General features: G+C 39.8%; 1 protein-coding gene across 3 annotated transcripts in view; it reads left to right on the top strand.

Moving 5' to 3' along the window:
• The window catches only part of nompB (intraflagellar transport protein 88-like protein nompB), a 191,887-nt gene that overhangs the window by 11,985 nt on the left and 163,968 nt on the right, over positions 1–15,934 (top strand). For all 3 annotated transcript variants that reach the window (XM_076212690.1, XM_076212691.1, XM_076212689.1), the window contains exon 2: positions 1,272–1,447. In XM_076212690.1, the coding sequence (XP_076068805.1) occupies positions 1,295–1,447 (153 nt within the window). In that variant the 5' untranslated portion in view covers positions 1,272–1,294. The remainder of the gene's footprint in view (positions 1–1,271; positions 1,448–15,934) is intronic.

Below are 15,934 nucleotides of genomic sequence, written 5' to 3'. Positions count from 1 at the left end.
AAAAGAAACTCAAAAAGGATAATTATAGAAGAGATCTGAAAAAGAATAGCTTCCCACATAGAGTGCTGGATACCTGGAACAAATTAGATAAGGAAACAGTGTGTGCAAACATTATTCAAGATTTTAAGAAATAACTTGATGCTGAAAGATACAAAGATGGGTCACTATGAGCGTAGCTCCCTTCCTGTATAATACAACTAGGTAGATAATTACCTTTTTCTATAAATTTGAATATAAAGATTTAGGGCAGTGGTTCTTAACCTTTTTTGGCAGCGACCCAAAATTTTGCACAAATCAAGCATCGCGACCCAAGCCTACATAGATATACGAATTGTCTTTATAAGTAATATGGTTATGCTTTTAAAAGCGGGTTTTATTTATTTTTTATTTAATCATGGTCTGCTTAGAATCCTAAAACTAGGCATCATGTATTTTAATTATTACAGTATATAATTATAATAAATTTATAGTGGGAAAATAATTATTTTCTGCAAACCCTTAGCGACCCAATAAAATGGCTTGGCGACCCAAATTTGGGTCGCGACCCAGGGGTTAAGAACCACTGATTTAGGGCATCACCTAGTAAAAAAGAAATAATGTTCTTTCCATCTTTGTATAGCACTGCATAAGGTTGTGTTGGAGTAGTGTGTGTCTACTGTAGCATGATCATTTGTGAGGATATTTTGAGATCAACACGGCCTCAGGTGTGGGTTGCAACATGATGGTTTCCAGCTAGATCTGTGCTACACAGTTCTTGGGTTAATTGTATAAACACATTTTGATGGAGTGGTAGTCATAAAGTGAACCTACTGTACATGCAAATAATGACCCAACAAATTTTTGTTGGGTCATTGTTTATATAGTCTAGGCCAGTGGCTCCTAAAGTTTTTCAGTTCCGATATCCCTAAATTCAACTCCAAGTCAACCTGATACCCCCTGTCCAATATCAGCCTGCTACTTCCAACTTTTAGTTTTTAATTTTCAGTACAAAAAACAAATAGGATGGCTATAAACAAGCAGCTGAATTGTATGGACTCTTTTTTTTTTTTTTTTTAGATTGAGTAAATAAATGAATTAAGACTCGTTATATATATATAAAAAAAAAAATATCTGGATGCCCTTTTTCAATACCCCCAAGAACCAGCTTTGATAACCCCTGGGGATATTGAGGCATTACTTTAGGAATGCTTGGTCTAGGCTGTCTTTAATTTAATATCTTCTGTATCCATATTATATATAGTTCTCTAATTATGGTTCTTCAACATTTTTAGGGTGGTCAGGTGTGAATAAACTGATGGCAATGGAAAATGTCAGGTTTGCAAACTCAGATGAAGAAGATCTTTATTCAGGCTTTGATGTTGTACATCCAGCACTGGATACTCGAGAACTAGAAAAAGATCAAGGGTTTCAGGAAGCAGTGAAGACTAGCTATGGAAGAAGACCTCCTGTAAGTAATGATACTTATTTGATATTATTTACTGGAAGTAAGCCTTGTTATCATTCATGGACCATTTTAATAATATTCATAGGATGTCGTTACACATCCATATATATAATGATAAATTTTAGTGTTGTGTCTTTCAACAAACTTCTTCCCCTATTGAGGAGGGCGGCTGAATCAAAGTGCACATCCATTGCATTTGATTTATTGTTTTTAGTGTAAGAGAAGAAAGAGAAGAGGAATGATCACAAGAGTCAGTACCTTTCTACATTACTTTTAGGGTTCATCAAATGAGATCTTGGGATTTGGGATCTTGTCATTCCCTTAGACATACATTCCCGGGAAAGGTATTTGATACTCCCAGGACTATCCCAGCACACAGGAAGTGAAGAACATGTAACATGTCTCAGGATTATCTTGGGATTCCCAACTTTTTCATGAGGACAACAATTTAGTGAAACCCCATGATTTTCCTGGGATGCTGGGATTATGTCTCTTCCTGGAAACTTGCGTTTTGTTTATAATAGTAATTAGTAGTTATTAGTACATGCATATATAACCAAAGGCTTTTTTCTCCCTTGTAAGGGAGGTAGCCAAAAAACAAAGGCATAAAAACCACTTCCAACCATTCCATCCCTATCACACTCCACTCCCCTCCACCCTCTTCCCTCCCTCTTATCTTGGCACCTCTTGGATGACAGGTCATCCCTGCATCTTGTCCACTGCCTTGGGTCAGAAGCAGTGTCGCAAGACACAGCACATCCACAGCAAGGCCACTTCATTAAATCGGCGACCCCCCTCTCCATCCCCTTGTGCAGAAAAGGAGAAGACAGGGAAAAATCCCTTTGGGCTGCGCCAGATTTTTCTCACACATACTCCCCTACCCCCATCCCCACCCATTTTGCCTCATGCATCACAGCATTATCTATATACAACCATTCTCCATTCACCCCTTTCTTCTGTCCTCTCTCGTCCTTCTTCAACAGACATTCCTCTCTTCCCCAAAGCCCCTTTTACCCCATCCATCCATCTCATTCTAGGTCGCTTCCTCATGTTCACTCCTTCCACATCTGCCTTCCACACTTCTTTTACTAGTCTTTCTTCACTCATTCTTTCCATGTGTCCAAACCATCCCAATACTCTTTCATCCACCCTATCTCCCAACTCCCTTACCACCCCCATTCTCCTCCTCACCTCCTCATTTCTCACTCTATTCAGCCTAGTAACTTCTATCATACTTCTCAGACACTTAATCTCAAATACATTCAAACTCCTTCTCTCTTCCTCTCTTATGCTCCATGTTTCTGTCCCATACAGTGCTGTTGGTACAATCACTCCTTCATACAATCTCCTCTTAGCATCCATTCCCAAATGTCTATTTCTCATTACACTTTTAAATTCACAAAGACATTTACTCGCTTCTCTCAATCTACACTCTACCTTCACCTCCACTCTTCCCTTTCCTACCACATTCACACCCAAGTATCTAAAACTATCCACTTCCTCTAGTCTCTCTCCCTTAATACTCACTTCCAGTCTGTTGCCACTCTCTCCCCTTGTACATCTCATCACCTTACTTTTACCTTCATTTATCTTCAGCTTCCTTCTTTTGCACAGCTACCCAAACTCTGTCACTAACTTTCTCAATCCCTCCTCTGATCCTGGTACAAGTGCAGTGTCATCCACAAACAACAGCTGGCTTACCCCCACTTTTCTCCATTTTCTTTAACCATCTCCAATCCCTGACCCACCACCCTTGCATTTACCTCTCACACCACCCCATCCATGTATAAATTGAACAGTCAGGGTGAGATAACACATCCCTGACAAAGTCCCACCTTTACCTTGAACCACTTACACTCTCCATTTCTAATCCTGACACACACTCAACTACTCTCGTAAAAACTCTTGACAGCTCCTAGAAGCTTTCCTCCTATCCCATATATCTGCTATACCTCCCACAGTTATTAGTAATTAGAAATTACTCGTAATCAGTATTTATTATTAGTAATGAAGTATCGACATTTTCTAGATTATTTCTTCCACCTCATTTACTGACGTTACTGATTTATTTCCCACATATTTCACATTCATTTTTTTGTCATCAGATAAAAAGTAATTGAGATCATATACTATTCTGAAAAACTCAGGCATGAAATCCTAATAAGCAACAGAGAGCAGAAAGAGGGATGGGGTGGTGGGGGGGGAGGGGGTAGCATATGTCCTGACCATGTAATACATTAACCATTTGTAAATAAAATTGGTATTTTCTTTACATACTAACGTTTTCTTATGTATTTACCTAGTTTACCTAGTTGTATTTTGCAGGAGAAGAGCTATGCTCATAGTTACCTGCAGTTGTATCTTTCCGCATCCTGGTCTTTCTATTCCATGTATCTATTACACTGTGTGGAAAGCTGTTCTTTTTCAAATCTCTTCTGTAACTGTCCTTCTTAAGTTTCTTCATGTGTCCTCTTGTATTATTTTTGTCCTATTTATGTAGGTCATCCCTATCAAGGATTTGTATCCCTTTCATAATTCTGTAGATGGTTATCAAATCACCTCTTTCTCTTCTCTGTTCCAGAGTTGATAAATTTATTTTGTCCAATCTTTGTTCGTATGTCAACTTGCTAAGTTTTGGTGCAATCTTTGTTTTTTTTTACTAGGTGTCCATAGTGATGCTGCATATTCTAATTTTGGTCTTACCAGTGTAACTAGTATTTTCTTTACTATTTCCTCATCCATGTAGTCAAAGGCCACTTTCATTGATCTTATTAAATTGTAAGTTTCTCCAACTATTTTCTTTACATGTTTGTCTGGTGTCAAGTCGTTTGAGACCCCCCCGAGGCCCAGTACTTTGATGTAGTGGGGGGGCTTCCGTGTAGTAAGGACGGGCTGAGCTGTGCCAGCCAGGTGCAACCATACTGGAGAGGTCAGCCCCGAGCTACCAGACGAAAACTGAGCCAAAAGTCTTTTTGTTGACGACCCTAGCTTGGCATTGATTATGGACTGGAATACTCGTAGGATTTGTCGCCCTCATCCTATGACAGTTGTTTTAGGATGAGGTTTTTGGGGTAGTGAATAGATAGGGGGTCCCTCACCCTTTTCCTATGTGAATTCCCCTATCCCTATCCTTCATATTTGCTACCCTACTCTCCTTTTTCACCATCTTTCTCTAATACTTGTTAAGGAAGGTTCTGGTATCTTGGTGCCCTCCAAGCTACATGTCTGAACCCAGTCAAGTGGGGATGTATACTGCGAGGTCACTACTCCCTGCGAGGGCCGAAAGCCCACCGACTGGGGAATGCATGTTTGTGAGGTAGGTACTAGGCTGCTGACTTCCTTTCTCCCTATCCAGTACACATGTAGAGTGACTACGCCGGACCCATCCTAAATGGGACAAAACAAAAGAGGACAAACCCCAGGTTGACAAAGTCTCTAACTCACCTCCGAGGCCCTGCATGTGTAAATAGTCGTTTCTGGAACCTCCCGACTCTGCAGAGACTTTTCTTTTATTGCGCGTGGCAACGGGCAACTGCAGTATCTTCCTTCCATGCACTGATTTTTCTTTCTTAATATATGGTGTGGCCTCATAAATATACACGATGATGGCGGCTGTTGAAACAGAATGTTCTAAACCTCCACCACTACCTGATCCTCCTCCTAAACCCCCCGATCCCTCTCCTAATATTGCCAATCCTAATGTTGACAATATTGACTCAACAAAAATAAAAACCCCAGTTGACGACTCCGGTCCGGCTTGAAAAAGTACTTCGGTAAAATCAATCAATCAAATGCTGCCCCTAATAGTCATAGAATCTTGCATTTACAATATGTCTCTCTTGATAAGAGTTATACAGACTTATATGAAAAGTTCTGTAAATTTGGAGATCTCATTTCTTTCTAATCAGGATGCAGCTGCTGCCTGCTTGGATTATAATAATTGTAATGAGAATGAATCTTCAGCCCAACTTGTTGGTAGAGTGCCACCTAACTTGGATATCTTTTACCCAGAAAAGCCGGTAGAGGAAAGGAAGGAAAGTGTGCAGAGACCTCCCAACCCAGCTAAGTGGCTCATTATCACTCTTGCAAAAGAACGTGCTAACTTGTTTGAGTTTAGAAGATTCTTGAAGAGTCACCTTGGCTGTGGTAATTTGAATAACTCGCAGGTATCACGATTTGGAAGAAATTCCTTCTTAATTCATGTAAAATCTTATGAACAAGCTGCCATGGTGCTCAACTTGAAACAGAAATCGGAGATTAAGGAAGTTAAACCCCACTACACCTTTAGTTATGCCAAAGGGGTAATTTTTAATAGAGATCTGTATGACTTTGATGAAGAAGAGATTTTAGAAATGTGCCCAACTAATGTTTGGAAGGTTGCTAAAATCCCTCGTTCTTCTATGATTATCCTAAGTTTTTGTGGTGAAGATCTACCTCATTATGTAGAGATAGAAAAAGAAATTGTTTATGTGAAGCAGTTTAAGCCCCGTCTCCTTCAGTGTTTTTACTGCTATGGTTTTGGCCATCCTTCCCGCAGATGTGCAAGGGACAAAATGTGTTTGATATGTGCTCAGCCTGAACATGGGGATTGTTCCCGCCCAACAGTTTGTATAAATTGTAAAGAAGAGCATGATGCCAGAAATAAGAACTGTGTAATTTATAAGAAGGAACAGGAAATACTACTAAAAGCTCATGCAGAACATATAAGCGTAGGATATGCTAAAAGACTATTAAGTAATTCCAAAAGATACAGTGATGTTGTTAAAACAAATAGTAAAGTGGATCAGCCAACAGTAGAAGGCAATAGAAATAAAAATGCCAATATGAATTCTTCTGTTAACACTGAACCCAAGCCTCAGTGTAAAAGTGTAACTATGAAACCTAATGGTCTTCTTCTCAAGTAGGAATTTCTAGTACTTCTGAAGCCTCCTGTGCTGAGGTTTCCTCACCCTTTGTTGAAGGGGTGTCCCCTGCCCCATCTGGAGGGGCACCTAAGGTTTCTATTGTAGAAACCTCACAGGCTTCTTCTAATGAAGCCTCCTCTCAGGCAATCTCTCTTCCAGACTTGGGGGATTCCCCAGTAGAGGGATTGCTGACTAGTGTGCCTCATTCGGTAGAGGTACACAGAAGCAATGAGGATCAAGGAAATGCTGAACCCAAGCCTCAGCGTGAAAGAGTCACTACTAGACCAAATTGGTCTTCCCCACAAGTTGGAAATTGTAGTACTCGTCAACCCTACTCTGCGGAGGTTCTCCCATCCCCCGTTGAGGGAATGCCTCCTGCCCCATCTAGAGGGGCACCTAAAGTTCTCATTGCTGGGACCCCACAGGGTTCCTCTAATAAAGCCTCCTCTCAATCAGTCAAACTTCCAAACTCGAGGGGCTCCCCAATAAAGGGATCACGGAATGTTGTGCCTCACTCAGTCGAGGCACACAGAAGCGAAGCTATGGAGTCTGAAGCTGTGGGCAGTAAAAGACTCCACAGTCCACTCTCATCTCCATCCTCTTCCCCAAATCGCGATAAACAATCTAAGAAAGAAACTAATAACCCAGACTCTACATCGTCGGTCGGACCATCGTCAGAGAGGAGGATGCCACCCACGAAAGCAAAGAAATTAGAAAAGAACCCACCTCGTAAACCCTCTGTCTCCCAGACTTCTCTTACCAGACCAGTAGACCCAAAAAAGAAAAAGAAAACAGTATAATGTCCATAATTCAATGGAATATTCAAGGTTTTAATTCTCATCGAGAGCAGGTTGGGATTCTCTTTAAAGAACATGATGTGTCTGTTTTTTGTCTGCAAGAAACTATGCTTGGCAATTTATCCCCTAATGTTGGACTTAATTATAAATTTTACAGATCTCCTATGATTGGGGGCCGTGCCCATGGAGGTACTGGTATCATTGTTAAGAAATGTGTAAACCACAGAAGTGTCCACCTACATTTGGTGTTGCAGGCTTGTGCAGTACAAATCTTTACCACTAAATGGATCACTTTATGTTCTTTATATTTGGAACCTGAACTGGAAGATCGACTCGTAGACATATATAACCACCCACGTCAGTTTGAGTTAAATGACCTACAATCTTTGGTTGACCAGCTCCCTGAGCCTTTTATTCTAATGGGTGACTTTAACGCCAAGCATCCTCTATGGGGTGAATCAAGGTGTGACCCCTGGGGCAATATAATTGAAGAATTTATTAATAGTAATGATATCATTTTGATGAATGACTGTTCCAAAACTAGGTTTGATGTCTTTCACAACTCAAGTTCTGCTATAGACCTAACTATTTGTTCATCATCCTTAAGATTAGACTACAGTTGGTCAATAGATGAAGAATTACATGGTAGCGACCACTGGCCTATCCATATCAAATATTTAAAGAACACTCCCTCCTGTTGCTTACCTAAATGGAAGACAGGAGAGGCTAATTGGGAATTATTTAGGAGATCCACAGAGATTAATTATAAGACTAGTGATTTTGGTAGTAACTGTGATGCATATGACTACCTGGTAGACATGATACTCTCTGGTGCTTTCTCTTCCATTCCTAGGACAGCTGGTAAACCTCAACGCCCAGTAGTCCCCTGGTGGAGCGATGAATGTGCTATAAGCAGAAAGATTACAAGAACTTGCTATAAGAGATATCAGAGATACCCTTGTTTAGTCAATAAGATAACGTACAGAAGAGCTCGAGCAAAGCAGAAGAAAATCTTCAAGAAAGAAAGGAGGGAATCCTTCATTAAATATATTAGCAAATTGAAATATGACTCTTCCCCTACCTTAGTATGGAATAGGATTGGAAAATTACAAGGAAAGTTTACTCCATCTCCCTTACCCATTCTGAAGATAAATGACTGTTTTATATCAGATACAAGAGAAGTAGCAGAGGCTTTTGGAAGACATTATGCTGATATTTCAAGCCCACTACATTATTCAGATGATTTCAGAAGAATTAGAGCCAAGACCATGATTATTCCTCCTACCAATACGAACTCGGAGGCATATAATCTTCTCTTCACCTTGGATGAAATGGATCATGCTTTATCTCTATCCTCCCCAACCTCTCCTGGAGAGGATGACATTCTTTATTCCATGGTTGGTCACTTATCCATATCGTCGAAGAAATTCCTTTTAAATGTGCTGAACGGTTTTTGGTCTTCTGGATCTTCTCCTAAATCTTGGAAGACTTCAATTATCATAGGAATCTTAAAGGCAAGAAAAGACCCTCATGACCCACAAAGTTACAGACCTATTGCTCTCACTAGCTGCATTTGTAAGATCTATGAAAGAATGGTTAATACGCATTTAGTTTGGTTTTTGGAATCTAAAAATCTGCTATCTAACAGACAGTTTGGATTTAGAAGAAATAAGTGCACTCTGGACCCCTTACTTTTTATCACTCGTGAGATTCAGAATGGTGTGTTTTTTGACTTGAAAAATGCCTACGATACTACCGGGCGGGGAGGCATTCTGAAGCAAGTTGCAGAGTGGGGTATCGGGGGTAATATGTTCAATTGTTTAAAGGACTTCTTATCTGACCGTTATCTAAAAGTCCGAGTGGGCTCTTCTTTCTCTTGTGCATATCTTCAAGAGGAAGGGACTCCCCAAGGAAGTGTTCTGAGTCCTACACTGTTCAGCATAGCCATTAATAGTTTATTAGAACAAGTTCCCACAGGAGTTCATGGGTTGGCTTATGCTGATGACTTCGCTATTGTGTGCAGCAAATCGACAACATTAGAAACGGGCCAAAAGATTCAAGAGGTTATTAACTTAGCAACAACATGGGCTAATTGCAGGGGCTTCAGATTCTCTGCTGAAAAAACCAAAGCCATAAGGTTTTCCAGACTAAGACGCAAGGAAGAAATACCAACACTATTCTTAGAGGGTGTCATATTACCGTATGAAGATGAAGTAAAATACTTGGGTCTGGTATTGGATAAAAGGTTGACATTCACAAATCACATAAACGAGGTTGTATACACTGTCAAACAGCGACTTAATATTCTAAAAGTAGTGTCTTTTTTCAACTGGGGAGCAGATCGTGTACCGTAACTTTAATAAGGCTTTACCAAACATTGTGCCTTAGCAAAATGGATTACGGATGTCAAATTTATGGATCGGCATGTAAAAGTTCACTGAAGAAGCTTGATATAGTCCACAATATGGCTTTACTGATCTGTTCGGGAGCCTATAGAACATCTCCAGTGGATAGCTTGTATGTGGACGCAGGAATTCCTCCCCTGTATATTCGCAGGGAGAAATTAAGCCTTAGATATATATCTCGTGTCTTGACATCCAAACAGAATCCAAACTTCAAATTTGTAAAGCAGCCGGTAGACAGAGCTCCAAGGAAAAGTACTCTGCCGAAACCTTTAGAAGTGAGATGTGAAGTTGGGACAGAGAAGGTAGGACTTGTTCCTAACACAATTGCTGAGATCACGCCTCCCAAATTCCCTCCTTGGAACCGATGCCCCACTGAAATATGTCCTCTTAAAAAGAAGAAAAACAGAACTGCTGTAGAGCTAAAAAATGAATTTTTAGAACATTTATCAGTACATGCTGATGCAATTTTTATTTATACAGATGGATCAAAATCCCAAGACGGTGTTGGTTGTGCTGTTGTAACTGATAGCACAGTTTTAAAGAGAAAGTTGCCTGATTTTAGCTCTGTTTTTACTGCTGAACTGCTGGCAGTCAGCAACGCCCTGAAGTTTGTTTTTAATTCTGTTCCGTGTGGTAGGAACATTGTTATTTTTACGGATTCCATGAGCGTTCTATCCTCTGTAAATAATTTGTTGCCTCATAATTTTTTAGTGCAAGAAATACAGGAATGGCTGATTCTCATAAACAACAGAAAGAAGATAAAAGTAAACTTTTGCTGGGTGCCGTCACATGTGGGTGTCACTGGAAATGAAAAGGCCGATGCTGCAGCCAAAGCCGCCACTAGGCTCACCCATATAGCAGACCGAAAAGTCCCACATACGGACTTGAAACAAGTGATCCATTGTTATACAATGAAGAAGTGACAAGAGCAATGGACAAGGCTGGACGGCAGTTATAAATTAAAAGAAATTCATCCCTTAGTGAACCCTTGGAAGTATCCTCCTTTGGACAGAAGGCCAAGCATTGTCTTGACAAGACTGAGAATTGGCCATTCCTACATTACACAAAAATTTTTAATGGCAAGTGGGGCAGAAAGGCTGGCCCCCCAATGTCCCACTTGCCAAGTAGCTTTGACAATAAGAAACATTTTAGTTCAGTGCCCTGCATTCTCTAATAAGCGCAAGGCAAATTTCATAACAGATTTATCTTTTAAAGAAATTTTAGGGGAGGAAGCTTGTGTGAAGAACGTTTTAAAGTTTTTAAAAGACAAATTTATTTTATGAAATTTAAAATTGTGTGTGTGAATGCTTGTGAGTATGTGTTGTTGAATTGTGTTCATGAATGTCTATTGTTTTGTTTTACTTGAATTTTATTTTCATTTTATTTTTTAAACTAAAAGATAAATATGTGCTGAATGGCCTACTGGCTCCGGCGCTTGGCCTTTGAACCAAAAACTCCATAAATCAATCAAGTCGTTTGAGATAATTACTCCTAGGTCTCTTTCTTAGTTTACTTTTTTTAACTTCCCTTGTACCAATTTTGTATTGACCAGATATTCTGTTTTTACTTTTTCTAAATTCCATTATACTACATTTCTTAAAGTTGAAATTCACTGTGTTCTTTATACTCCATTTCCAGACTTTGTCCAGGTCTTCTTGAAAAGATTTGCAATCTTCTTCTGTACTTACTCTCTTCAATAGTGTCACATCATCTGCAAAGAAGTTTATATAACATTCGATACTAGCACAAAATGTGCTAGTATATATATTGTATATATATGTTATGTATTAAATATTCATATTAAGTATAAGGTTAACATAATCAACATGTCATGTGTTAAAAATGTTATAATTCATACCTTCCTGATGTATGAACAGGAAACTGAGACATACCATGATTTCCCTGTATTCACCAAGACATGTGGGAATCCCAGGAAATTCGCGAGATCTCTAGCTTGTGGATGACTCAAATAGGTTATGCTGGGAAAATCCTGGGAGTAGTACTATATAGCTTGGGAAAATTATGAGACCCTGGGATACCGGGGTCTCATTTGATGAACCCTAATTACATTCCTCTAAGTGCTTTATTCTTATTAACTTTTTGTGAACCAAAGGTTTTTCTGTGCTGAAGAAAATTGCATGGGATAAATGCAAAAGGAAGATTCATATACATATGTCCCAAAAATGCTGCAGCAGCCCTTGACAGGCTAACTGGGTTAGAGTAAACCTTTATAGCCAAGATCTTCCTCTAAGCTTTAGTTAGAATGAAATGCTTAGATATATAGAATTCTGCAGAGTACTACATAATTATATGGTTGATTGAGCTAAGATCAAGATGTTTGGCTAACCCTTTATGGCCATGAGGGGGCAATGATGAGTATCTACATGTAGTGGTCTTGCAAGATGGACAACAAAGCTCCCCATTTTCAGATCCTGTCAACCTCCTCACCTCCATCTGGTGGTGCAGCCCTGAGGGACTGACACTCACTCTTTGGACTGAGCTCAGAATCCCTCTCTGTCAACTACAACTATATATTTAATTCTTTTTCACACATGAAGAGCTGACAACTGTTAACTGCTCTCCTTTCTCTGCCACTTTGAGCTAGAGACATAGAAACAGTCCCACATTGATGCAACACAAACAACTGTCCAAAGAGTATCTTAAAGAGATCTGTGGGAGGATCCAAAGATTGTTACCAACTACTGTGGGGCTGTAGGTTTTCCACTCAGAGAAAGAGATTCCTTGGAGCTGTATGAAATCATCTGTTGTTACATACATACATACATATACCAAGGCTTTTTCCCCCTTACAAGGGAGGTAGCCAAAAAGGGAAAGGCATAAAATCATTCCCACCCATTCCATCCCTGAATACACTCCACACCCCTCCACCCTCCCTCTCATCTAATATAGGATCAATGGAAGTAGTTTTGAATTCCATATGACATAGGGGTTACTTTAAACCAATTTTCTACCAAAGGGTACTTATTCTCATATTGTATTTGCTGTTCAGTTACTTTATTTTTCTCAACAGCTTATTTATGCAAGGAAAGGATTGAGTTTATCTCATTTAATTTTGTCAGTAATGAATGGTACTCATACTTTTATTCTGGAAGGAGCCAGGCTTTTTTTTATTCATCTCTGGCACCTATTTTGTAAAGAATTGATTAAACTGAACAGAATCATGTAGCATCAGAAGATATTTTGTGGTCAGTGACCAGCACCTGCATTAGTAAGAGAAATATCTTTAAATTCTTAAAATATTCCAGTGCTTCTTATAAAGTTCATTACATAGGAAATTGATTAATAAATGAATAAAGAAAGCTTAGGTGGACATGAGTTGATAAGACCATAGTGCAAGAGTAAACACTTTAATTGAAGTGACACTCTTAATTAGCAGCATTCAGTATAAGGTTCAGTAATACAATGATAATAGTAAATGATAATTATAACAATAACAATGATAATAATAATAATAATAATAGTAATAATGATAACAACAACAACAACAACAATACATACATATTCCAATGGCTTTTTCTCTCTTACAAGGGAAGTAGCCAAAGTCAAAGGTATAAATCTACTCCCACCCATTTCATCCCCACCTAGTCCATTCCCATTCATCACCCCCTCCCTCCCTCTTTTCTTGGCTCCTCCTGGATGACAGGTCATCCCTGCATCTCGCCCACTACCCTGGGTTAGAAGCAATGTAGCAAGACACAGCACATCCACAGGAAGGCCCTGTGGTAGGGGAGAAAGAATACTGCTACTGAGTGTTCCCACTTGAGTCATAAAAGACAACAAAAATGGGATGGAGATAGGACTAGGCATCCTACTCTCTGTAACCTCAAAGGGGACATTCCTTAAAAAAAAAGCAATGCATACATACATACATACATACATACATACATACATACATACATACATACATACATACATATACCAATGGCTTTTTCATCCTTACAAAGGAAGTAGCCAAAAGCAGAGACATAAAATCCACTTCCACCCAGTTCATCCCCACATACTCCACCCCTATTTATTCCCCTACCTCCCTTTTATCTAGGCTACTCCTGGATGACGGGCCATCCTTGCATCTTCCCCACCATAAAGCAAAGGATAATAATAATAGTAGTAATAATGTATATATACCAAAAGGTCCTTTCCCCCTGACAAAGGGAGTTTTCTGCCAAGGCATGCACTCACACTTCACCCATCTCACATCTGCCTCCCTCAAAATTTTAGTCTCTTTCCCATGCAGTGTTGTGAGCACAAGCACCCCTTCATACAATCTTCTGTTTGCATTCATCTCCAGATACTTATTTCTCATGACATTTTTCATTATCCTCAGGTATTTACTTTGTTTCCTTACTCAGAACTTCCACCCTCACTCCTCCATTTCCTGCTACATGTGGCCCTAACTACTGAAAACTCTTCATTTCCTCCAGCTTCTTGTCTTTAAGACTTACCTCAAATTCGCTGTCACCCTCTTTCCTTGCATATATCATCTTACTTTTGCCCACATTTACCCTTGGTTTTCTCCTCTCGCTTACCCTCCCAGACTCCAACACTACCTGCCTCAAACCTCCCTCTGACCCAGCCACAAGCGCAGTGTCATCTGCAAAGAACTAACTCACCTCGCACTTCTCTTCCACTTACTTATCAGCTCCAAAGTCCCACCCATCACCTTTTCATTTATTTTCTGTATCACCCCATCCATATACAGGTTGAACAACCAAGGTGACATTACATAATCCTGGTATAACCACCCTTCCCCTCAAATCATTCATTCGCTCTATTCCCAACCCTTACACAAGCTCTACAACTCATGTAAAACTTTTGACTGCCCTCAGCAGCCATTCTGGTATCTTGTACATCTGCAACACATCCTGTAATGCCATCCTCTCAACCCTGTTATATGTCTTCTTCAAATCCATGAAAACCCAAAAGATATCCTTATATTTTTCTAAAAACTTCTATTTTATCTGTATTATTATTAAAATTTTACCATATGGGGTATTGGCTGTGTTATTGTGGCAAAGTAGCATGCAGTTGATACTTTAGGGTCTATATGGGGTGCCCCTACGGACCAGAGCCACATATCATTTTGTCTGTGATAGAGGAAGACTCTGTTCATAGAGAAATTATGACACTTTTATTATATTGTGACTGTCCCTCTATTATGCTGACCCCCAACCCCTTGTTACTGTCCTGTACCATTTCTCTGAATACTCATTTCCCGTTTTCACCTACACTGTGGTGGGAGAAAAGAATGCTGCCACCAAGTCTTCCCACTTGAGTCGTATGAGGGGTGAAGGATAGAGTAGAACTAGGAGTGCAGGAGGAATGGGGATGGTTCAAGGAGAGTCATAAGATGTGCAAAGATGGTGTGTGGAACAAGGAGGATGGGAGGAAATAGAAGGAAGGGTAGTGAGTGGTGGGATGAGGCTTTTATAGATTGGTTACAAATTAGGACGAGGGAATCATATGAGAGGTACAAAGTAAAGAGAAGAGAAGTAAAGCATAAGATAAAGGGGGCAAAGAGGAGAGCAGATGTGAAATGGGGTAAGAATATGACTGAAAATTTTGAAAGTAATAAAAAGATGTTTTGGAAAGAAATTAAAAGAGGAAGAGGAAGCGAATCAAGTAGAGAAGAAAAGGTAAAAGGTGCAGATGGAGAGATGATAATGAAAGAGAAAGCAGTGAGAGGACAGTGGGCAGAGTATTTTAGGGACTAGCTAAATGTGAAGGAGGATAGGGAGGGAAAGGTAGTTACAATGGGAAGTGCTATGAAAATGACTGTGATGAGTGAGGAAAATGGAGGAGAAATAAGGAAAAATGAAGTAAAAGCAGCTGTTAAGATGATGAGAGCAGGTAAGGCACCTGGTCTGGATGGATGCCATGCAGAATGGCTGAAAAAAGGAAGTACAGTTATGGTGGACTGGTTGGTGAGATTAATGTTTGCTGGAGAGAGGATAGAGTTCCAGAGGACTGGAGGAGTACCTGTATAATTTCATATTTACAAGGGAAAGGGGGACAAATGTGAGTGTAGTAGTTTCAGAGGGATCATCTTGTTAAGTGTAGTTGTTGTTGTTGTTGTTGTCGTTCCCTAGACTGTCTGTCCGAGCAGTCCCGTCTCCCCAAGGAAGGCCACAGCCGAAACTGGGTTTTCCCACAAATCCTTTATAGAGTGTATGTTGTGTTGTTTGCGTGCATGATTGTGTATAATGCAGTCTGTGTTGTATGGTATGGGTGAAGTGTTACATCCTGGGCAGCTGTTCACAACACGGTCGTAAGTGCGTTAAGTCTAGGTGTGCATTTGTTTTTTATGTTTGTGATGTGTTGTTTGAAAGACATGGATGTATCGTATGTTACACCAAGAATTTTCGG

The sequence above is a fragment of the Oratosquilla oratoria genome, chromosome 30, assembly GCF_046742065.1.
Source record: "Oratosquilla oratoria isolate Oo_2021 chromosome 30, ASM4674206v1, whole genome shotgun sequence".
In the NCBI taxonomy this organism is placed as follows: domain Eukaryota; kingdom Metazoa; phylum Arthropoda; class Malacostraca; order Stomatopoda; family Squillidae; genus Oratosquilla; species Oratosquilla oratoria.
The sequence above is the reverse complement of the archived record's forward strand: the minus strand, read 5'-3'. Positions and strand labels throughout refer to the sequence as shown.